The following is a 26,306-nucleotide window of genomic DNA, read 5'->3' on the forward strand; positions in this document are numbered from 1 at the left end:
TTACGGGTAAACCCCGCAAGCACAATAGTATAGAGTCAATCGATGATCCACCTTCATCGCGACTATCCAAGTCCCAATCCAATTTTCTGGCGAAATGGAAGGAAAACAAGGACGGATTAGTCGACAAACCTCGACAGAACATTCTCCGCTAGGTTTTGGTTACTTAATAAAAATCAATCCAACGTTCGTGACAATGGAAAATCGAGGTACAAAAAATTGTGTAATATTTCCCATACAGAGCAAGCAAGACAGCTTTATAGAATTATTTTCCGAGCAAACGATAGATGAGAAATAAAGCGACCATGTAATTTTTGTAGCAGTATAAAACAAATGGGAAAATTGAAATTTCTTCGACTAAGAATTTCGGAATTTTTCTTCATATTTCTTCAACATTTGAAGAGATATTAAAAATCAAAGAATCAGGATTACGATTATGATTAAAATTTTTTATAGCAGAAAGAAAAGTGAAAGGTCAATAAATTATGCAATATTTCTTGGTTAACGTATTATCCATGAGCCTTGCGCGTCACAAAGGGATCTCCCAATAGACCATGCTTTTATCCCTTTCGACCCTTACCGGTTCTTCGCCACCCTCTTTCTCTCGTGTCTCTTAAAAATACACGAGAAAATAACGAACACGTCCTTTACACGACAGCGGAGTCGTAAAAGGAAAAACAGAAAAATGTATTCAACTCTGCCACCTTCTCTCGACAGCGATTCACTTTCTATTGCATCGTGTTTTCCTGCTTTTCGTCTTACAACAAAATCTCGCAAATTTGCTGGAAATCCGAAGGACGCTGACCAAGTCGAAATTTCGCTACGACAGTTTACAAACTATAGCGAGATTGCTTCGTTCATTCAAGAAGTCCATTCTATTAACCAAGACAACTTCGTGTAACGATGCAATTACTCGAAGTGTAATGTTGGTAAGGCGATCCAAGAATGAAAGAGATAACTCTTAATCTTTGTGATGGAAAAGACGGATGCATCTGCAACCGAAGATGCTTGTTTCCTGCAACGACGATCTTACAAGGCAGATTCTTCTCTTTCTCTTCCCTTTCTACTCTGCTTATTGTTTGAAGTAAACGAAGATGACGCGGTTTTATCTCTACCCAGCATCCAATTACATTTGCGATTACAGACTCGTCTTACAGAAGCTCGCAAGTTAAATGTCTCGGGTTTCCTCCCCATGGACGAATTAAGCGCGAGCGACAGACTGAACGTAAACGTTCTTCGTAAATGAAGTAATTATCGGTGAAAATAATAAATTTAATTTTTAATAATGAAATTAACTTTCGTGTAATTGACAATTTCCACAAGCTCTGCTTTCAAAGAACGCTTTTTATGGAGTCGACGTGTGTGTGGACGTATATGCTGCGCTAATGGAGCTTGCGAGTAAAAAAGCATTACATCGGAAGAAATATTATTCGTTTTATATCAGAATTTTTATCGAAGAGAATACAGCAGTACTGGTCTTTGTACAAAGTAATTAATAATATACACGCATCGATTAAAATTGCCGTGTAAACTTTTTCTTTAAAACGATGAAATAACGTTTGTTCAATGTGTATCATTTAATTGATATCTTTGTTACTAAGCACGAATAATTGATCTCTTTTGTGATTTATCAAAGGTTCGTTAACGTAATGCACGTCTCTACAAAAAAAAAAAAAAAAAAAACAAAGATTCTTTTGCATTATCTCTGGAAAAAAGTTCATAATTACATAAAGTTAATATCTCTTTGTGATATCCCGAGAATTGAAATACAGCAGTAATAATAAGTAATTTGCTTCTGCGTAAGGCTAGTCGTAACTTTGATTAGCATAATAGACATTTGCATAAAAAAGACTTCCTTTATATTTATTCTGAAGAACCTTCGTATTATAAAAACTAAGCTTTTATAATATGCAAACTAAAAGGTTCGTATAAAAAACCAATGATCTTCTTCTCGTATAAAATTTACATCAACGGAAAGCTTAATTAATACCGTGCACGTATCCTTATGAAAAAAATTCGCTTTCAAAGGTAATTACAGTTCATTGTAAAGGTAATAACAGTATTTAGCATCGAATTAAATGTACAATTTGGAGATATCTACGTGCGTAGAGGAATAACAGAATTTCTGTTTAATTCAATTACATCGCCCCGTTTTTATTTCTGTGTTTGTAGACCTTCGAAAATAAAATAACAATTCCCTGCTCGAGTTTATTTCGGTGACACGAAAAACTAGCGGCAACTCGACCCAGAAAATAAAAAAAGGAGAAAGAAATAAAACAGTAGTCGAAGCACCATCGGACGTTGAAAATCGAATTTCTGTGGACGCGACGTTGTTTCAAAAGGAAACAGGGAAGAGCCACACATTGTTCAAAAAGTGGTGGTTTTCGGGAAAAGATAAAATTACCCGTATTCCAGCGTGTACAAATAATCATTTCTTCTCGGACTGAGTCATGGTAAAAATACTATTAATATAAATAATTGAAATAATTATAAAAAGAAAGACAATCTCTATAATGGGAAAAGAAGTTTCAAAGTTAAAACAGCGTTTTATATATCGAGGTATTGAAACGTTTAAAGAGGTGTCGAGGTATCGCGAGTTTCAAACTTGACCACAAAATATATTTATACGGAGATACGTTAAATATGTAAATTACAAATATATATTTTACAACACAGTTAACATTATTACATTGCATTATAATAATTTTACTAAATTGAAATTTTTCTATTAGTTAAAATGCAAAGGGAAAGTCTTGCAACCTCGTAGAGTTAACAAACTACTTCTACTACTAGTATATCATATAATATATTAGTATAGATGTTATCAGTAATAATTATATCCACACAATTTTATTATTAACAAAATAATATATTACATTAATATTTTGATATTTATTAATTAATAGCAACTATGTTAAATATATTAATATAAATGAAATTATATTAAGTTATACAAATATATGAAATATATGCTTCAAATTGATATATCTAGAATTTACTATCGAAATCTCTGTAAAAGCATGTTCAATACTATTGTATTATATACAGAGTGACTTTTCGATTCACATTGTATCGTTTTATTTCCACATCCCGACTTCGAAAGTTTCCAGTAGCAAACAAAGATTGTTTTCCGCTCTCCAACAAATTGCTTCTCATCGAAATCCTCTCGGACAAAAAGAAAGCCCGTGGAAACTGCACGCTAAATTTTATCCTGGTCCAGGGAATTACACGGCGAACGGTTAAAATGAAATTATACATGCAACGAACCATCGCTTGTTATTAATTACACGAGCGTGGATCCGGTGTTTGCGAGGTCTCGCCTAGAATTCGTAATTTCCTGGCTTGCTGCGGTCCTGGATAAAACTAATAACGCATTCCACCATCCATTTGCTCTCATTCTCACGCGATCGATCACCGCTTTCCTATTTTATTGGTCCTCTTTCAGCGATACACTTTGTCTAATGATTCCTTCGTTTGCGTTTTGCCATTTGTATTATTGATGCTTAAGAGAGAGAAAGAGGGAGAGGTTTTTAACATTGCGTTGACTTTCGTTGGTTTTGTAACAACGAGGCTTCACAGAAATTTGGTTAGAATTACAATTAGAACGAACATGTTTTCTGAGTTTTGTTTGCCTCTCGAGTGTCAGTCGAATGAGATTGAAATTGAAGCGGTAAAGAGAAATATAATTGAAATTATGGAAGAAAGAATTGAGTAAGAGGGAGGAAAATGATATCTCAAGCTTCTTTCTAATTTCGAAAAAGTAAGAAATATAAAGGAAATTCCACGTAAAGGGAAATTTAAAAGCTTGAATATTTAAATATTTGAGAGTTCAAAGATTCTAATGTTTAGAATCTTTGAATTTGAAATTCATAAATATCAAAAGTTGTTTAATATGAATATTTAAATATTTGAAAATCTTTCACGATTCAGGTAGAAATATTGTTGTGGAACAAAGCTTGGTCGAAGATTCTCAACATGAAATGAATAGATTCGCACAAAGGAGCGAAACACGTGAAAGCAAGAGAAATACGCGGGACGAGTAGAAACAGTTCGTCATCAGTCAGACATCGTTTGCATTTATTTCATTCTACATTTTACGCTCGCATAATTCTGAAAACTGCTTTGAGCAAACGTCGTTAAGATTAACGAGAGCTTTAAAATCGCGCGCGAATTTAATGACAACTCGATTTTATATTCTTCCCATCTTCCGTATTGTCTTCATCAAATTCATCGTGAAATCCTGTCATAAAATTAAACCACAGGAATTATATGAATTCAATTAATAAACTACTAAATTACTCAATTGTATATGCAATTCACAATTACGTTTATCAACTAAAATAGCACATAGATATATAATTATCCCAAATGAAATATAATAAGATGCAATTAAAGTACTCATAGAAATTCTATCTTCTAATTAATTTACTTAGAACTTAATTACTTATCATTATTACTTATAATTTAATTTAAAAGTAAGAAGACCGTAATAGGATTGAAATTTGTATAAAGATTCGATTTTGTCAGAATTTATTATCCGCTACTTATTTTTACAAAATGAAAAAAAGCAAACACGATTTTTCCTCTAAACTCGTCGACAATTCGTTTCAGGTATGTTACCTTAAAGTTTCCAAAGAGTTTGTATCCTTCTTTGTGTTCGATTCCAACGGGAAACTTCAATAATGCAACGTGGAACGTGCAGTAAACTCCGGGAACCGCGTCGCGACTATTGTAAAAATCGATGTCGAACGATTCGAAGGTTGTGAAGCGTGTAACCCAAACAAGTGCTGAATATTCCACGTAAATCGCATTGCTTAATCGTACTGTGAGCTGCAAGAATTATAGCCAACTTCTTTTATGCCACTATCCTAAGTAATCAGATTTCGATACGATATTGCACGGCATAATCTCGTTTAGAGGAAACGTAGAAACGATAAACGTGTTACTGTTCTACCATTGAGACAGGAAACTTTAATATTTCCTCGAAACTACACTTTTAAAACTGCTGGTCTCATCTCGAATCCTAAAGCGCTGTGTTTCATTCGTTTTATCACGTAACGTAATGTTAGGAGAAATTTCGATGGCGTTAAGGAAAATAGGAAAATAATTTTTAATATTTAATCATTCGTACAATTAGCAAGTTAAAAACAAACGTCTGAACATCTGCAACTGCAAATTTAAATTTGTCGAAGACTATAAAACCTTCGCAATCGACTGTAACTTGTATTCAGACCTCTTATCAGGGACAGGGAAATTTGAGGAAAATAATTTTTAATATTTGGTCATTCGTACAATTAGCAAGTTACAAACAAACGTCCGAACATCTGCAACTGCAAATTTAAATTTGTCGAAAAGTATAAAACCTTCGCAGTCGACTGTAACTTGTATTCAGACCTCTTATCGGGGACAAAGAAATTTGAGGAAAATAATTTTTAATATTTGGCCATTCGTCCAATTAGCAAGTTAAAAACAAACGTCCGAACATCTGCAACTGCAAATTTAAATTTGTCGAAAAGTATAAAATCTTCGCAATTGACTGTAACTTGTATTCAGACCTCTTATCGGGGACAAAGAAATTTGAGGAAAATAATTTTTAGTATTTGGCCATTCGTCCAATTAGCAAGTTACAAACAAACGTCCAAACATCTGCAACTGCAAATTTAAATTTGTCGAAAAGTATAAAACCTTCGCAATTGATTGTAGATCGTATTCAGACGTCTTATCGGGGACAAAGAAATTTGAAATAAAAAAGGAAAGCGGGAAGTAACAGATTTACCGTAGATTGAAGGAAACTTCGTTACCGGAAGAAGTGTTTCGACTTTCAAAGGATTTATTTAACTCGATAAAATATACTTGAAAAGATTTGCCGGATACGCGGAACGACGACATTTACATCATAGAGAATCCTGATGACGAGGATGTACCTTAAGGAAAGAACGCGATTTTTCTTCCAACTGTATTTTAAAGTATAATTTTCGCTTCGGCCACGCAACCATATTATGGAAACTAAATCTTCGACCGTTGCCTTGAAACTTTGTCCAAACAAAACGTGTACGATATACGAGGTTACTTAAACTTGAACATTCAGTGACAATGTTGGTCGTTTAAAAAATGTGAACCCCTAGAAGGACTGGGAAGGAAATTAGAGAAGTTGGAAGTGTGTCGTAAAATCTTAGAAGGAAGCAGGCTCAGATGTCTTCGAAATTGAGTGAATTTCAACCCCTGAGAGTTTCATAAATTACAGAAATTCAAAACACAATAAAAAGTGCTGTTACTCGTTATCTTGAAACATTTCTACCCTTTAGGGTCTGAGAAAGAAGATTTAAGAAATTAAAAGGTGTCTTAAAACGTTGGTAAGTAACGTTCGAGACGCGAGGAATTGGGTAAACGTTGAAAAATCTTATTTCTTCCAGGCCCTAAAAAGTTTGAAACCCCGAAGAATTGAGAAAATAATTAGGCAAGTTCAAAGCGTGTTCTAAAATTTGACGAGGAAATATTTGAGTTACGCTTAGCGGGGAAAAATCACGTTGTTTGAAAATTATACAAAATTTCAACTTCTAAATAGTAGTCGGTTGAAATTCAGTGGAATACAACGACAGAGGATTCTATTCCTTTGAAGTCTAAAAAATTTCATTTTTATAACACGAAACAACGGCTTCACGCTGTGATATTCTGAATGAAAAAATAAACTATGCAGCAAGCAAAATATAAAAATGACATTCGCATACAACAAATAAAACGAACCAAAAATAAACTACGCAACTTGAAGGATAAAAATGAACGATACTTAAATGAACTTTATTGTTCGATAAGCAGGATAAAAGTTTGAAAAGCAACCCCAATGGCAATTTCCATCCGACCCACCTAATTCCTTAAAGAAAACATTTGTAACCGATCGAGTAGAGTGTAGAACCTCCTCCAAGGAAATATTAGTGTACACCCCGTCGTTCGACGCCGAAACATCTAAATCCGCCCCTATGAAACAGCCAAACCATTCAGCTTTCTCGATCTTGTCTCCAAGTCAGTCTGACAAGCAACCGTTCCGTTCCAACCCCGATCCTCGAGCCGGCCAATCGGTCAAAAATCCTGACCATGCGGGCAAAAAGCGTGGTTACAACCCCCAATTAGGGTAGCGTGCACGTTTAGCAGAGGGGGTTACGTTTACGCCACGGTTAATGTTTATCATCTGACGTCACTCTTCTATGCCAGGGTTGAACGAGGTGGTGGAAACAGGACTGTGTGGTTCCTTGCACGAACAGAAGGGGATTGCTGGTTGCCATGGCGACCGTTGGTGGGGTAGTTTGGGCCAGTGGTTCTCAAGATTTTTTTTTTATAAATATTTTTATACTATCGAAATATAAATGTTAAATGGACGAGGTAGACTATTTTGCAGCTTTATTTGGCCGTTTATTTTGTTTATAAATGTGCGTTATAACGTATTGGGTTGGCAACTAAGCGATTGCGGATTTTGTCAATACCATCTAATGACAAAATCCGCAATCGCTTAGTTGCCAACACAATAGAATGGTATAGTATGGTATAGAAAATAAAATTTGGAATTTCAATAGAAGTGTGAGCTTATTTCAAAGCGCTGGATCATCAGCTGATATAAACAGGTTTGTTATACCCAAATAGGAATTTAAAATGGTAGATTGATATTAAATTAATATAAAGGCAAAGATCGTGATTTGAGGATGTCTGTCCCATTTATAAAAATATTTTTTATCCGCAGAGAGCAATTTTTAGCGGAGAACAATTTGTTGCAGTGACTCTCTGGTCTGCCTGAAACGATTGGAAGGAAATTTGGAAAATTTCTGAATCGTTCGGAGTATTACATTCTTCCTTATATAAATGAGGAGTTTTTTAAATGGAGATTATTATGATACGTTGTACGTAGAAATTATTCTTATGTCAACAATTGTATATTGTATAATATCAAAGATGTAAGTAGTATCGGTTGAGAATCACTGGATTAGAGGATCGATGCCGCAGTAGCGTGGCATCAGGTGGCCGGTACCCTCCCCTTTATCCCCTATTAATGTCCAACAAGTGGGGTTCCTTAAGTGCCCTCGCGCCCTTCATGATTATTTGCATATGTCTTTCAACGTGTTTCAGAGTTTCCGAGATTCAGAGTTCACCAAATAATATTTTTCACTAAACAATTTCATCTGAGCCTAACTTAATCAAAAATAAAATTCCTCGATAAAAATTGTTATATATAATTCAAACGTATATATCAAAAAATGACATTCTTCGATAAAAAGGGAATCTAATCGAATCTTAGGTTTATCCGGAATCGATAAAATGTCAAATTTCGATAAAATTTCACAAGAGGAAGTACATCTGTCGACCCCTTCATTTTGCTTGTGCTCTAGTAGCAAAAATCCTCTCCAAGGTTCTTCAAGAACTCGTCATTAGACTCGGTCATCGAGTACCCTCGACTTCTGCGAAATGGCCAACCCCCGAAATCTGTTTCGTCGAAGAAATTTACAAATTTCCGGGTCGAAACCAGTCTTTATCTCGATATCGATGTCGTAAAAGATTTTCTATAGTTTCGTTCGATGATTGGCTGAAAAATCAGCTCTTAAATCTGCCTGGGACAGCTGCCCCCCATGACTCGATAGGAGAAGAATATGAAGGGGTCGGGTAAATTATTCGGGGCGCTCCCCTTGTTGTATGTTGACAAGACCTAAGAATTCTTCGATTTTTAATAGTATTTTTAATATTTAGATGTTTTAATTTTACAATTTCCTCAGCATGAGGTGGATTAAATGAACTAACCATAAATTTAAATAGAAAAATACAATTATGTCTACATTATGCTTTCCTTGTAATGTTTGTTACGTTTTTTAACTTGTTGGGTTTTGATAGAACTTTTGAAAATTCCTAGATTTTTAACCGTGTTTCTAATATTTAGATTTGTTAAGTTTGTAATTTCCTCAGGGCTATAATCACAAAAAGACAATTATCTCTGCTTTGCTTCTTTTCGCAATAAAATTTAGAAGTAGCGGTATTTAATTTTCTCGTTCATTTCTCGAAAGTGTTTTCTTTTTCCTCCTTTTTCTTCAATCATCATAAAGTGTTTACCACTTGGTTGCACTTTTATTCTGCCGAGAATTTCTAGAGAAAGCGCACGTTTCATATTATTTACTTCGATTCTACGTCCATCTGTTCGATTCTTTTCTCGCCCCCTTCGTCAAAAGAAACCCCATTTCGCGAGAGAACGTGTACCCCGAAATTAAATCAACCACACGGTGCTTTTTCTCGTCATTCTACTTTAAAAATTTAATTTTCATCTACCGCTCAGACAAAGAGAGGAAACGTTTCTCTGCAATTTTTGCATTTCGCATTCCATAGACTTTCGCGTGATGCACGTATGAAAATTCTCTTACACTCCTTTCCCATGAATTTCTATGCGTCTTGCATTGATTCATCCGGAACAGAAATGGATATTTCACTTACTCTATTTTCACATCTAACTCGATTACGTTAGTCGAGTCACTTTGGTTGACTTCAATCTCGTTGTTACGGTATTTCTATAAGATTCCTTGTGGATAATTGTTTCCAATATTTTATGCTTAAAAAATTGCTGTAAATAGAAGCGGAAAAATCTTGGAGCTTCTGTAAAAATTGTTTAGTTTTGAACGTTTTTTATTCTATAACTGGAAACGAGAGAATCACGTGAGAATTGCTATAAATCTTAGAATATACTTATTTGCAAATACGTTTTGTAAATTTTCCTCCCAATGGATGAATCAGACGATTAGATTTCTCGATAAACATTTATAAAAAATTCGAAACGAAGAGTAATTATAAAAGAGAGAAATTGATTCGTTAACAGGGATTTAGATCGAAGATTCGTTCGATCGTTCAGTTTTACCACGAAGATAAACGAATAATACAAAAAGGAGATTCTTTATCAGCGCGTTGAATTCGAAGCGAATATGAAATACGCTCGGATGAGGAAGTCGACGGAAATTCAACGCGATTTCCTCTGCAAATCACTCCGCAGTTTCGACATATTCCGCTTTAATATTGAATCCAGAGTCCTCTATTCCTGAGAGAAATCTCGGTCCACGTGATCTTTTCGTTTCATTGAAAAACTATTTAGAAATGTGTTCCCTCGATGTTTTAAGAATTTCGTCTAAGTTGCTCGCCTATCCGCGAAACCATTCGCAAGCGTACGCTGTAACTCGCTGGAAAATACGACGGAAAGTTGATGGCTGAATTTCACTCTTCTGGGAAATCAGAATTTTTCCAAATTTTCATGCACCCGGACTACTTCGATTTCCGATAATATTTTACATTAACAAACACAATGTATGTATCTTTCACACTGAGAATAATATTACAATTTGTACTACTTTAGTGAATTATATTTTAAACGATCTTGTTTATTTTATTTCATTTTTAATCGTTTGCAATTTTAACAAATACAATGTACGTATCTTTCACATTGTGAATAATATTACAATTTGTATTATTTTAGCGAATTATATTTTAAACGATCTTGTTTATTTTATTTTATTTTTAATCGTTTGCATTGTATTTTGAAAATTCTCTCTGTGCGACTCTTTTGATTTTATATAAAATATAAATAGAAGCCGTAAAATCTTGGGAATTTTCACTAAATTTTATACTTTTCAAACATTTTTTTTTTTAAATAGAAGCGATGGACTTTTATCTTGGAAATTTTGTTCGAATTTAAAGAGAAGAGAGAGGAGAAAAAGCAAGGAAAATTGAGTCACTTTATTCTTCTATCTATATTTCTTATATTTATATTTCATTACATCGTGTTATATTTGTATCTCTATCCATATTAAACGTATACTTCGTTACCATAAAGTTCCTCGAAAATTTTGTATCCCTGTTGAGAATTGTGGATTTTAATCACCGAAATAAATGTATAGAAACACTTAGATTACACTTAGAATTGATATAAAAATAGTTTCAAATTTATTTAATATACGATTTACAAGATCTTCGTCGATATACATTTGCATGCGTCTCAGCATTCTCTTTGTCTCGTCTGTTTTACGAGACGCTGTGCATGCACATATTTCCGCACACTCGTACTCATACAGGGTGCGCCGTTAGAATCCGGACAAAAGAAGTTTTGTGCAGAAAGTTGTTTATTTAAGTCAATACACAAAAACACATGAAAATGTTGTTATATCTCATTTAAAGGGTCCTTGCTGAGAACTTTTATTCTATGTAACCACCCTCTGCCTCTATGACCTGCTCTATTCTTGCTCTAAAGCGCGAGCACGCTGACTTCAACTGGTCGCGTTTAATTGTCGCGAATTCTGACTCGATAGCAGCTCGTAGGGAGTTGACGTTGGGGTGCCTGCATTTATTAGTTTGTCTCTCGATAACGCCCCACACGTAATAGTCCAATGGGTTTAGGTCGGGACTGTTAGGAGGCCAGAAATCTTTCGACCAAAACATGTCCACATTGTCAGAGAGCCAATTTTGAACAAGATGACTTGTGTGAGCAGGTGCGCCATCTTGTTGAAATAAATACGGCCTTCCAGAAGCCGTAATTTCCATCCACGGCTTTATTACTGTCTTCAGGACCTCCAAATAAACCTCCTTTGTGATTCTTTCGCCTTTTTGGAAGAAGTGCGGAGGCATGACGTCGCCCTCACTTGAGACAACGCTCAAAACGTGAACACTTGCTGGAAATTTGGTTTTGCCCACAACAAAATTAAATTACCGTCGATCTTGGGTAGCTAAAGAATTTTATAATTTCGACCGGCGTTCTCCCGGCGCGAAGACTTTCTATAATCGCCGCTCTTCTATCGTATTCCGGGTTTTGCTTAACGAGTTCTGTCATTTTGAGGTTATAGAAGACTTATTGACATATTTAACTAACTTCAGAGTCAATCAGCACAAACATCTGAATTCTAATATGGTGGGAACTACAAATTGAATTCTGTCCGAATTCTAACGGCGCACCCTGTATATGTGTGTCACTACTGCGCGGCTAATTTAGTGTAGCACATAAAATTACACGTATCTCAATAATCTCACGAAGAGGTAGATAAAAACTAGAGACGTACGAATAATAAATTATTTATAGAAATAATAAAACTCTAAATGCTTGAAAAGCAAAGTTTTACGTAAAAATTTCAGGATAATTTTCCTATTTTTCTCGAATGTAGGTAAGAAATTGTTTGTTTTACGATTAACTGCTGCTTCTTTCCTACATTCGATATATAGAATCACACAAGCACGTTCATTGCCGACGATCTGTTTTACCAAATGGCAATCGAAGGCGATAAACCTAACCTCAATTTCGAAGAAACTCGCTAGAACCTTTCCCATCGACCTTCACCTCGGAATCCTACTAGCCTGGTCCAATTTTCGCCCTGTTATTTTTATTCCTCGCACTCTGAACAGTATACAGACCGAGAAATCATGTGATTGTTCCGTAATCCTGGTTACGAGGGTCAACATCACGTTCGGGGCAGACGCATGGTCGGAGGCAACGTGCGTCCAGAGAATCGAAAGACATACGCACGCTCTTCTTTCTTTCTTTTTTACGAAATTACACAGGACATTTTTTTTTTTTTTAATTCTCTACCGACCAGATTTTTAGCCAATAATTCTGTTAGATATTTTTCGACGGAATTCAAGTTCTCGTTTGGTGAACACGCAGTAGGTACACGCAAATCATGGGAGCTACAGATGATCGATCGATGTATTTAAAAAAATCTTGTCAATGAAAAGAATAAGAAAATGAAAAATTCAGGACTCGGTGTATCTGTTGAAATATTAATTTGCCAGTTTACTTGGAAACAATAAAAAGTGAAATATTCGCGCGTGAAATTTTCTCTCTGCCGAAACTCTACCTCGAATTTTCCAAATTTTTCACACGTCTGCGTAAAGTGAATAAGTCCATACAGCTTTGTCGTCGAGTTACCCGTACGCGGTATCGATTGCCAAAATTTACTATAGCCAATTCGATAATAAATACCAGTCGATGCATCTAGAACTGAATACAAAGCAAAATCGATTAATTAGATTCGTTGAAAGAATTTTCTTGTATTTAGAAGACATTCGTAATTGGATGAGATCGAACGTCGTCAACAAACCAACGAAAAACTTCTCAGATATAGCTGTCTACCGGTTTTATTAAGAACGAAGGGAGTTTTTAATGAAATTTGAAATCAACGACAGCCACTGAGTTTATTATCGCGATGTGCCCGAGTTTCACGAACAAAGGGAACCTCTGAAACTTTTCAACTCGATCGCCGATGGAAAACAATCGCTTCTCCCACTCGCCCACCTTTGGCTCGCATAGTCCAAGTTCAACTTTGTTTCTCGGAACGCCGCTTCGTCTTCTTATTTGTCAGTTTCAATAGCAAATATTCTGAATTCTTTCCCATTGGGTTAACAGTTCTTTTCTTTCGGATATTAAGTTACGCTTCGACAAAAATTTCATTTCCCACGTTATAAAAATAGCCGCTGGGGGAAAGTAGAAATCTAACGCGAAATTACCTGGAAAATATACGAACTATTTTCAAGAATGATATTTCTACGAGTGAAAATGGTAAATCGAAAAATAAGATGCGTCGTTAAAAAGGATTTAAATGGTAAAAGTATTATGTACGTACATATTAATTTGTCCGGAAAGTTTCTTTCGTTTTATATTAATTTATCGAATTATACACGAACGTAATAATAATAATTCGATAAAATAATATAAAACAGAAGTTCTTGTTCATCTATTATCACCTTATGGAACGAAAGAAACTTTTCGGACAACCTGATAGTTGCCTCGTCGGATAACTCGTCGGATACGAAATTTTCTTCTTTTTCTCACCGACTGTGCAATCGCATCGAAGCACACCCTACTTCGACGGCGACCTTAACCTTAGCCTGAACCTTCACCCAAACCTCCACCCAAAGCTCTAGTCAAACCTTCAGCCAACGCTCCACTTAAATCTCTACGCAAACCCTTCTTAGTGTACTTAATTATGTATGATTGAAATATTTGTACAAAGAGACGTATCTTTTAAAATATTTTTTCCCCGGAGATATTCCTTCGACGTATGTTTCTTTCAATGTATTTGCGGTATCAGTCTGATTTGCGATTTGTAATTAAAAACTTCCGACTGGACAACGTTTTTATCTGGCAGAATATTATTCTCTGGGAACATTATTTCTCCATCGTAATTTTCAATATTTCATCTCTGCCCCTTGTTCAATTGAATATTTTTACAATACTTTTTGCAAACAATGCTTTCGCCGATCCATCGAGAATTCTAAATTTCATTATTTTCCCATCATTCCATTTCCTTTGATTTTTCTTTGGCTTTCCACTGTTTTCTAATCCTTTATCTATTCACCATGTACCCCGTTGCTTCTGTTTGATCCTCCTTTTGTTTCTGCCTCCCATTGTACTTGTTTGCACTCCTGTAATACCCTTTTGTCTCGTTCTTCTATTTTTTTCTTTATTCCCTCATCCCACCAATAATATTACCATTCTTGAATATCCTATTGGCAGTATCATTACCTCTTCTTCTCTTCTCTTACCTTTTTCTATGGTTTACGATACACACGAAGAAGATCGCTACGGCTTGTTTTAATAAAACAGTCAGTTGATAGAAATTGGATTCTTTAGTCAGATGCGTTGAGATCTACGACACCTTGGACCTAGGCACTAGATTCAAATAGAATCAAACATACTACAAACACCTATTAATCATGTCATAGTACCACGTCAGATAAATTTACTTAAAATCCTCTAACGAGAATTGATTGTAAAATAAACGCAAAACAAAGATGCGTTGAGGTTGACTTACAGAGGAACGAGTGAATGAATTTGTAATAGAAAAATATATTGAAATAAGTATAGGTATAAGTATAGTGTATGCTGATCCAGATCCTCGCTTTTACAGTGTTACAATACAACAGAAGCAGCTACGATAGGGAATACGTTCCTAGATATTTCTAGCAAAGGACATTACCAAAAAGTTAACCTCGTAGCTGTAGCTGAAGGCTACAAGAAACAGCAATAGAAATCTACTTGTAGCTCTTTCGTTTCTAGACTTTATAATCCAAAAGAAAATTTATATTCAATGGCACAATGATAGGCACCTCTTCTTATTTAGAATATTTTTTGGTTTCACTAAATTCTATTCTCTTCGTAGCAGCGGTCTCCAGGTCACGGATATACAAAAGAAAAGGTGTAGAGTCTTTCTTGAAGTAATTACTTCAACAAGATATACAGGTTTGACGAACTTTCCCATTTTGGGCTTTAGGTTCGATCAACTTTTAGATTGAACGTTAAAATTTGCCAAGCTCGATGAACAGATTGCAACGTGAAGTTTACAAGTGTAGATTAGACGTTTAGATTTGTTAAATTCCCAGATTACGTGCATTCTGTGCACTCTTGCGCCCTAAAATCTCTCCTAAACGCATAAAATGTCACGACATAGTACTAAAAATTATGGTAGCTATCGCAGTCAACGAACATCGATATTTTTACTCCTTTGGCCTTTCTTGCGATCCTCCGCTTCCCTCTCTTCGTCCTCTCTTTTCTCTTCATTTTCTACTTTGCCCTTTTGTTCTTCTTTCCCCTTTCCCTTCACACCCACCAATCGTTCCACCCTTCCGTCTGTTCCTTTTGTTTCCTCTCTCTCTGTCTCTGTCTCTTTATCACTGGCCTTGCTTTCGCTGTATGGTTATCCACTCGCTTCAACCCTTCCTTCTCGCCATTTTGTTCCCTCCATCTTCATTCACTCTGACTCCCCTTTCTCTGTCAGCTGTCTTTGATCACTGTCAGTGGAACACCCCCGCGTGTGCGCATCGACGTGTCCACAGTGCACGGAGTCACAGGCCGCTGTGAAACAACCCCCGACCATTGCGCTACACACAGAGAAAAGGCTGACACAGGGTTCATCAGCCGTGGCTGATCGAGCTCGCTTGTTCCACGCTTTTTTAAATGTATAGGCGATGCTGTGAATGCATAGCCGTGGATCCAGAGACACGTGTGAGCGCGTGTGGGTTCCACCTTATGCACTGGGTGCTTCGATACTTGTCGAAGCGCAATAGGACCCTGTATAACGTGATTACTCGACTATGGCAACTCATGGAAAATCCGTAATTTCACGAGCGTAATTACTGGCTTGGCAACTAAATGATTGCGGCTTTTGTCAATACCACCTAATGAACAAACTCGCAATCACTTAGTTGCCAATCCAATAGAAAAGTGGAACTTACAATTGGCCAGTGATTTCCGTCAGCAAACATTGTTTCTTTTTTTTTATTTGCAATTTTTTATTTAATTTACAATCAATTCTCGTTAGAGAATTTTAAGTAAATTTATCTGACGGGGTACTATGACACGATTAATAAGTGTTTATAGTATGTTTGATTCTATTTGAAACTGTGTAACGTCTTTAAGGGGAGGACATGTAATTCGGAATTTCCTAAAGAAGGGAATGGGCCTGACCGTGCCATTGTCACACATTCAAGAAGACCACCCGCTCAGGAAGGGCCGCTCGCTCAGTAACCAGATGGACTGGGCATCCTGCGTGCCACAGCTATCGAAACAATAACGAAGGAGGCGCCTCTGACGCGCACCCGACGATGGCCCTTCCAAAGGGACTAGACCCTCGATATAAAAAGCCTCATAAACTGGCGCTCGACATCATTCTGTCGTAACACTTTGAACCGTCACTCTGTTGGGTTTCTATAATAAATTCCATTATCGTATACGAAGTTCAATTTTCTTCGCCCTATTCGTGAAAGAATAATTTCGCTCGAACTGCGACGCGAGGAGATTACCGGCGATCTGTTAATTTCGCGATTTCTTGTGTCTCCGACGTGACAGCATAAAAGAACGGCCACTCAAAATTCCGAACAGAATTCTTCTAAAGATATTTCAACGGTTATGGTAAATTGCAAGTAAGAAAGGAAAGGATATGCATTTTACGAAACAGTTGGATTAACGACGAAGTGGAACGGAAGTTGGAAGGGAAATGAAAGGAGAAAACGTAATAAGAATGACCAATGCAACTTACCGCTAAAGCGTGAACGTTAGCGACCGCAGCTGATATCAATTTATCGCATGACGTATCACAGTACAACATCGTACTGTGTGCACATGTTAAGGAAGACAAGGGGGTGGTTTACATGCAGTACCTTCCAGCCCCGTACCCGTCTTTCTCAACGTGACAGCACATTCGTGCCGTGTTGAACGATGTAAGTATACCCGGTGTATCGGGAACAATATTTTTCAATGTACAATTTTACATGTACATACTTTACCGTTCGAAGATACATTCTTAAACGACTCTGAAAAATCGTCCACTATTTTTCTTTCTTTATGATTCCTTTAAAATTCCCTGAACGTCTTTCTATCGAGTATCTTTCGTTCTCGCAGTCGACGATAGCGGCGAACGTTATCGTTGGAACAAATTGTTTCAAAATCTGTTTTCAAAATTCTGATCTTCCAAAATTGTACATTGCGAGTGTCGCGTAATTTTTGAATGATAACCAATTAATTCGGTAAAATGACTGCCTTTATGGATAACTTCTGATTGGATAATAAGATTGATGGAGTAGGAAGGGTCTTAGCCAACCCCGAGAGAAAGTTACGGGAAGAGTATCTTCCCGTAGTAGACAATAAATGTAAGGAACGCTTGAAATAAAAGATACTTGTTTGGTCCAAAGGACCTCAACTATGAAAATGCCAAGATTTATGGCGGGTCCTTAAGGCTATCGAGGGTACGCAGCAAGGATGTGTAGACATCTGGCTACCATCTTACCCTCGGTGTGTGGCCTAGTTTAGGTAGAGTGTCGCCAGACGTAACATACATGAAAATCGTAAAAGTTGAATCGCAAGCTAATTTGCAGTGATTCTCGTCCGATATCTCGAGGAATATCAACGCCGTGAGAATTCGGCTGAGAATTTATCTCGACTAGCGATCGACAGATCGACTATTTAGTGGAAATTGCTGGGAAGATCTTGCGACGAACCGGAAGCACCTGGCACCGTGTCGTCACGTGCGAACGAACCGCTCATGGTTAATAAGAAAAGTTGTAATTACACGGCTAAACTGAATCTCGACCAGCTGTACGTCGTTGCACCTCGACGTCCGACACAGAGATCCAGGTGTCCTTGAGAAGCTGTTTAGTTGCAAGCTACTGTTTCCCTGCTAATAAATCGGCCTGTTTGGTGTCAAGTTAGTCCCTCGGTAATTACAAGTTAGTTTAATTCGTTAATTAATGGTGTCTTTGTCGAGGTACGCTCGCTAAGCCGGATCTGATTACACCGGAATTGAAACTGTTCGAGTGACCGCGTTGGATCTCGATGGTACGTCGCAGTTTCGTTAATTCTGCTTCTGCTATTCGAGAGCGAACGTTTTCGTTTAATTAATTAATCGCTGACACCCGTGTTACCTCGGCGACCGAGGATGTTCGAACAGATGGCAAATGGGGAATTTCTAGTTCTTTCTCTGCTCGTTTCGATGACGAAATGACGATGTGTTGGCGAAACAAATATTTGTTTGATGTATGTTCTTTATTGATGTATTTTATTAGCGAGGTTTATCGAAATTATTGGATGCGAATTTGTAATATCGGTGAATCGAAGTTGGTGCGATGCTTGGATCGGGATTATTAAAATTGCTGTAGATCAAAATTATTAAAATTGAATTTAGGTCAGTAAATAGCGTTAATGAGTGACTAAATTGGCGATAAAATTATTCGCGAGATATTAAGAAAATACGTTTGTCGAGTTTAAGATACGTTTAGGAAACGAAAGAGAAGAGAATAATGTTTCAGGTAGAATGTTTGAGAGTTGCAGGATAGCAGATTTTCGGCCAGTTATCGCGTTAGAGAAGACAAGAGGTTCTCGAATTCGATTTTGTCTTGCAAACAAAAGTCGATCAAGTGTCCGCAAGTTTTAAACTTGCACGCGATCTACGTGAGATTAGAGACGAAACTTAGAGGTCTCCTTCAATCTTTCATCATCAACGTAATTGACTGTCTTCGCTCGGGTATCGCCGTTGACATTTACAGACTTTCCACGAAATAGATACGCATCTTTGTAAATGCCAGCAAACTTTCAAGATTAATTTTCGATCCTACTGCTTAAAACTAGAGCTAAAGTAAATTCGGCCAAAGTTAAATTCAATGTTTCTCGAAAGTTCTTACATAAAATTGTAATCGCCTCGTAAATTTGAAAATTTAATTTCCCGGTTTTATAATACTATAGGATCTTTTTATTCAGGAATATTAGAAATTAGGCTTTCTAATCATTTCTATCCTATATGATAAGTTTATTGATAGATGGATCTATTTATATTGGATTAAACAGGAAACGATGATCATTTAACGTGAAGTAAATGTAGTAATGCTATTATAGCTAAGACAACTAAATGGATAACTTACAACTCACAACTAACAGTTCCACAACTCATAACAACTTGGCAATTCAACTCTAGACTCCTCACATCTCGACTCCCAACTCACCACTCCTCACGATCGACTCTCAGTTAACGACGACTCGTCACAACTCGATTCTCAGGTAACGACTTGTCATAACTCGACTCTCAGATATGACTCGTCACAACTCGACTCTCAGGCAACAACGAGTCGTCATAACTCGACTCTCAGGTAACGACGAGTCGTCATAACTCGACTCTCAGGCAACGACGAGTCGTCATAACTCGACCCTCAGGCAACGACTAGTCACAACTCGACTCTCAGATATGACTCGTCACAACTCGATTCTCAGGTAACGACTTGTCACAACTCGACTCTCAGGCAACGACTAGTCACAACTCGACTCTCAGGCAACGACTAGTCACAACTCGACTCTCAGGCAACGACTAGTCACGACTCGACTCTCAGGCAACAACGAGTCGTCATAACTTGACTCTCAGGTAACGACGAATCGTCATAACTCGACTCTCAGGCAACGACGAGTCGTCACAACTCGACTCTTAGGTAACGACTGCCTGGTAATTCGTCCTTCTCCTTGAAGCATCCCTTTATCTTTTCTCATAGCCCCACCACGCACGTGTTCCACAACCAATCGCGTAACTATTCGATTGAAGGACCGACGACACATTGAAGTTCCCAAACCCTTTTGGCCTGATGACACTTAGACTTTTTCACAATATTGTTGGTGGTTCAGCCGATACTTCTTAGGTCATTTGTACCATTTGGCCACGATACTACGATATTCGTGAGTAATCATTGGTGAGGCTTGCTTTCGAAGTAGTGGGATAAATGTTACAAGAGTTGTACAAATCTGTGTCTCGGACCCGAAGATAATTTAAAATCGAGTTAAACATCTTCTAAGGGCATTGCCAACAAACTTCTGGCCTCGAGATGTTGAAAATAAGAAAAGTAAAGTTGAAAGTTGCATTTGCAAAGTTGTTTCTGTACGCTGGTTCTTGAGACGAAGATTTCATTACACGACGAAGTTTTCTAATGGAGCCACGAACGAATTTAGATTTTGGAAAAATAAAATGACAAATAATCCAAGTTTATCCGGTCTCCGGGAAGTCAGCTGAAAGATCAGAAAGTCGATACCTACGGTGGCTACAAATTTATTCACCGATTGTATACCGAGTTTCCGCAACCGCAACCGAACATGAAGTATGCAAAACCATCGACCGTCACTTCCCACAATGGACGTTATTTCCTCGTCGTAAGAAACTGAAACTTTATATCAATAGACTGCCGACTATAAATATTTCGACAACGCTACTTGACGTGTTGAATTTTTTACCGACGTTTTTACGTAGTAGCAACTCTACTAAGGTTCGTATAGTACCTTATACTTACGTCGAAATAAAAAAAGAAGGGCGAAAATTAATGCGACGTATCAAGGTCGTGTGAAAATGTTAAGGAAGAAATTCGTAGAATGAAAATGGGCGTGTTATAGTTGCACCAAAATTCACAAAAATGAAAAACACCTGCTATAGCGGTTACTACTATAGCCTAGAATGATTTATTGTGATCTATAGCGTTGTATAGTGGATACTGTGTGAATTTAATTCTAATTGAAAACAAACTTTTGCTATGTTCCTATCAAATTTAAATATTACGCTAAATTCCTTCCTTATATTGGGTTCGCAACTAAGTGATCGTGGATTTTGTCATCACCATCTAATGATTTTCCAACCCAATACTATCTACTATATTTTCCATTTTTATTATCTGTGTTATTATACGTGTATTCTACTGGATACTGTTCCTTGCTATTCATAAATATGAATAATCGTTTCTAGAAATTACTAGACCAACAAACGAAGTAGCTCTGAAGGCGAAGACGATACGTCCGACCACGCACGTCCCCATTCTACTTGCGCTACTTATATCTCCTTCTTCCCGCGAAGCGTGGTTGCGATAATTCCACGAATTCGTTTTATAATAGCTCTTTCGTAATCCGCTATACCCTCAGATGGGCTTTAAATTAGAAAACATATTGCCAGAAAAAATTGCAGGTAAGAGAGAGAGAGAGAGAGAGAGAGAGAGAGAGAAAGGAGGGTAAAATTTTCATCAGCAGTTCCATCATAGCGTCGTTTACCTCGTTAACGAGAAGCTGGAATTTCCTTTCCATACGTTCCGGCGTTTCCTGCTTATTTTCAAAAACTTTCTTAATCAGCAAGCGGCAGTGCGTTACTAAGCAGCTCGGGAGAAACCGTCTCCGGCTGAAAAAGAATTACCACGTTGCGCGCTTGCCTCGTAAACGCAGTCTGCTTCCTGGTAGTCCGAGTATGCCAGTAATTATGGTACAGTCAACAGGGGGATGATTCTACGCGAGAAGATAAATCGAAAATGCGGAATAATATTTTTTTCGTACGATGCGACGTTTCCTTTTCGGGAAAATCGAATTAAAAAATTCGTCAGCAATGCGAACAATTCGTGTGAAGAGATTCTGTTCCGTATTTTAGACCTATTTTCTCATACAGAGTGAGATCCTTGGTGACCGTGAACGAATATTGAAACATTCTGCGATAGAATCGATGAGAACACCGAGAACTTACCACGCAAGAACAACGACACTTCTTGCGGTAATCAACGTGGCAACGGTGTCTGAAAAACGATAATTACACGGCTTTGTGCCTGACATTTCCTCATTTCATCCGTGTTCTGGTTTCTATCCTTCTCGTCTCGATATCAATGGAAAAATAAGCAAGATTTGCTAGCAGATATAGTTTCAACAAGAAATCTCTTCTGGCTCGTCCTTCAAACGACAGAAAATATCCCATTTGAATGGCTGATTCGCCGAGAATTCGATTTATCTTTAGGCCGACGTACTGTCTCTTGTCGCTGTTCAATTTGATTTATGTAAAATCTAGATGTTTCGTAGAATTGATGTAATAAATGACCGACCTCCTTTTCTTTTTGTTTCAGGTGAGTGCAAATTAAATCTTCTTTGTCGTTGGGTGGTTGAAAATACGTAAGTCAAAAAATATCTGTTTCGTTTTTCTTAAATTATACAATCTTTAACATGAAGTAATTCGGTAACAATAATAATTTGATATTGTCATACGTTACATTTACTTATCATACGTAGATAAGTTAGAACACTGCATTCGATATACAGCTGGTAGCTGCTGATAACGCTAGTTTCCAGCATTACCAACAGCAGCTGTCGATAAAATGTTGAGTAAAGCACAAGGTGAAATTATAACCGACTGCTATCTATATTTCCAATGTTGAAAAGATAGAAGCACTGGAAAATGTATCGACTGCACTCGTTACTCCCGTAAGGTAACAACCGGGTTCGATTTTCCTGCTAGTTTCACAGAGAGGTAAAGCCTGGTTTTGAAACGATGACCTGATTCGTGTGGAAGCTCGGGAGGTGCTCCACGTTATAACGTGGAAGGATAGTTCCTGACGTAATCCCACCCCACATGAGCTCCGTGTTGACCAATCGGCTTGAAGAACTACCATTGTTCGTCTATACATCGGTGTTTTAATATAACCTACCTTTTCCTATCATTCGGTGCAAATTTGGTACCTATACTATCTCAACGTGCCTTTTCATTATTTCGCGAGAATTATAGTTTGCGATTGAAGAAACGATGCGCTGACTTAGAAATTTTCAATCACTGTAATATAATAATAATATTAACAACCAATAATAATAATATAATTCCAAAGTTCTAACAATGTCGTACAATAATATAATTTTCATTTTCATAATAATTATAATTATACGAGCATGTTAGAATAATCGCCTTAGTGAAGAGGTTGATCAACAACGCCACACTTTAAGTATCGTACAAAAATATAATTTTATCAAAGTGTACAAAAATATAAAGATTATCGCAAGCTCTAAAAAAGAGATTTACATGGATACCGCCAACTGTACAATATGCCTTTACTCGATCCATCAGTTCAGTGTTTCTTTATAATGATCGTATTGGCTCCTCCTAGTGCCCCACCTCCCAGAACAGCTCCTCCTAAAGCACCAGACGCAGCGTATCCATATCCAGCTCCGTATCCAGCTCCGAGATTAGCAGTCAACCCCTGAGTGCCAACTCCAGAGCCAAGACTGGCTCCAAGCCCAGAACCAAGCCCAGAACTCAATCCAGATCCTAAACCAAGTCCAGGAGAGATGCTGATAGAGCCAAGGCTAGCACCTAGACCAGAGCCCAATCCTGACCCATATCCAGTACTGAGACCAGAGGAGCCAAGGCTGGAACCTAAGCTAGACCCGTAACTAGAGGTTAGGCCATATCCGTAGCTCGATCCCAGGCCTGATCCGTAACTGGGGGTCAAACCAGACCCGTAGCTGGATCCCAAACCGGTATTCAACCCTCCGCTGAAGCTACCACTGAGACCACCGGTGATACCTGAACTCAAACCAGAGCCGAGGCCACTAGTGACTCCAGAAGTCAGACCAGATCCTCCGATAGATCCTGAAGACACAGGTATCAAGACGGACACAGGAACGGGTTGAGGGATAGGGATAGGTTGCGGGATCGAGGCTGGCACTCTAACAGCCTGAGAAATGCCTGCGGACCTATGGAGTGTCAGTGCGGTTTGTTGAGGCGTGCGAAACGAGGTTTCCCTGACGAGAGGCAGATTTTGTCTCACGTACCAGGGACCTGATATAGGCCTGGGCATTGGATAGGGTTGAGGAATCACGACTGGTACTTGTTGGGTGATAGCGCGAATCCCACCTTCAGCTGCAGCCCCGTTTAACCCTGCAGATAGTCCTCCAGTCAGGCTTCCTGACAGAGGTCCAACCAGGCCACCGTTAAGAGACCCTTGCAATCCTGAAAGTCCACCCGAGAGGGTTCCAGCCAGTCCTCCTGATAATCCTCCAGTGTATCCTCCAGAAATTCCGCCATAAGTAGTACTAGAACCCAGGTCTACGCTTCCTGATGATCCTCCAAGTCCTCCTGTTCCTAGGAGAACGCCTCTCTTCGACTTCTCTGGCTTTCCTGGTTCAACTTCGCTAGCAATGGCGGCGGGCACCAAAAGGCAGAACTGCACGAATGATCGTTTGTTTGAATTTTTCATGAAGACTGCTCTTCTATGGATTAGAAAGTGAGTTAGGTTCAGGAAGGAAAAGGATGTCCTCTTAGAAATGGATCTTTGGAACTTGAAAAGTTGATAGTTTAAAATTCAGGAGTATTGAAGTTTCAATGAGGACTGTTATCGATTTCTTGAGTTTGCCAGGGGGTTAGATGCAATTGCGGCTGCCCAAGAAATGTTGAAAACGAACTGCGAATTATTGGATGGACTAAAATTTTCAGATACTTAGCGATGCAAAATTGATGTTTTCAAATATTTAATTACTGCGCGAGTATAATTTTGAGTGTTTGTAATATGAAATTAGTATTTTCTCGAATATTTCACATTTAATTTCGTATAATTACAATTTCGTGTACTTGCAACGTAAAATTATTGCTTTTTCGAAGACTTTATATTCCATTTTGCACAATAAAAGTTTCGTATATTTGTCATACCAAATTATTAAATTTTCTATCCATCTTTATATTAATTTTACTGAGTAACATTCCACAGCACGATTCCAATGTTGCCACTTTGTATTTGCAAAAGACATTGAGGTGTTCTGCACGATTACAAGGTCTAACTCAAACAACTAAAAATTTCTCGCAGCTTGGCAAGTCGTTTCAAAGTTTCGTCCACGTAAAATATCAGAGTCTGAGAACTATTCGCTAAAGAATATCTTTCTACTTACTATGAACGTCCTCATAGTTGCTTGTCTCGTAAGTACAGCTTCGAATGTGCCATCATTCGGTCCAGGTCCCTGTTTTATACAGGTAGATACAATCACTTTCACCGAATACGCGATCGTTCACGCCCTGATCGGAGTACTCTCCATCGAATTTTTCTGTCAACGTTTCATCCGATCTCTTTGATCCGCGATACAACCGCAGTCGTTGGAAACAGAGCGATTCCGCGTTACACGCACATCACCGTAATTCTTCGCCTACTTCTGATCAGTTTCTGGATCGTATCGCATGTCGTGCACGCGTAATGCTCCCACTATTATATCTCACGCGCGTCTTTTGTAATCAGGAAGCGAATTTATGGATTTTTTTAGGTTAGGTCAGAACCGTTGGCTACTGGAATCGGTGGCGCTGAGATCGCGCGAGTGTTTAAGAAGCTTTGTGAAGGTTATTTGAGAATTGTCATAGTACTTTTTGGTGATTTTGGTACTTGGGAAAAAATATCACGGAGAACTTTTGGTATTTGTGGAGAATTCTGAGACAGGTGGGGAAAAGGAAAAGTTTTATGAGTCTGTCTGTTTTATAAAGTATAAAGCGTGTGGTGTATTCTGAAATTACTGTACAGTAATGGATATAATTCTGCGGAATAATAAAACGCGAGACTGCAGCAAATATCATTGAATTTTTAATTTTAGAGAATTTAAATAATAAAATTACCGTTCCAGAAAATGTTGTATTCAATTTTATATTAACTTTAATAATTCGAATCCATCTCAGGTTTAACAGCATATTCTGCAGAATAAAATAGAAATAGTAGAAAACAACTAAACGAAAAGTATTACATATTTCGCAAACATCATTTCTACATCGCTTTATTCCGAAAATAAATTCCACGATAAATTAACATATCAAATACAACACATGCGATATACGTGCATGTATAAAAATGTACTCTATCTGTATGATGAAAGATAAGCAGGAATATTTAATTAACGAGGGCGATAAACATGACCGATTTTCCGAATGGTTACATCTTGTACACGTTCATTACGAGGGATAAAAATTCTGGTTCTGGTAAAAGGTGTAATAAATGTCTTCGCGAATGACGATTAATAATAAGCGTGA

The 26,306-nt window shown here is 37.7% G+C and overlaps 2 protein-coding genes across 3 annotated transcripts in view; one reads left to right on the top strand and one right to left on the bottom strand.

Annotated features, from left to right (window-relative positions):
* Positions 1–26,306, top strand: part of LOC132914583 (cAMP-specific 3',5'-cyclic phosphodiesterase-like) — a 395,884-nt gene that overhangs the window by 52,939 nt on the left and 316,639 nt on the right. The window lies entirely within an intron of this gene.
* Positions 23,152–25,894, bottom strand: LOC132914498 (fibroin heavy chain-like). Its single transcript, XM_060973655.1, has 2 exons — positions 25,190–25,894; positions 23,152–24,471 (listed from the first exon to the last, which is right to left on the bottom strand). The coding sequence occupies exons 1-2, from the start codon at positions 25,202–25,204 to the stop codon at positions 23,374–23,376; spliced, it is 1,113 nt and encodes a 370-aa protein (XP_060829638.1). The 5' UTR covers positions 25,205–25,894; the 3' UTR covers positions 23,152–23,373.

The sequence above is a fragment of the Bombus pascuorum genome, chromosome 15 (assembly GCF_905332965.1).
Source record: "Bombus pascuorum chromosome 15, iyBomPasc1.1, whole genome shotgun sequence".
Lineage (NCBI taxonomy): Eukaryota > Metazoa > Arthropoda > Insecta > Hymenoptera > Apidae > Bombus > Bombus pascuorum.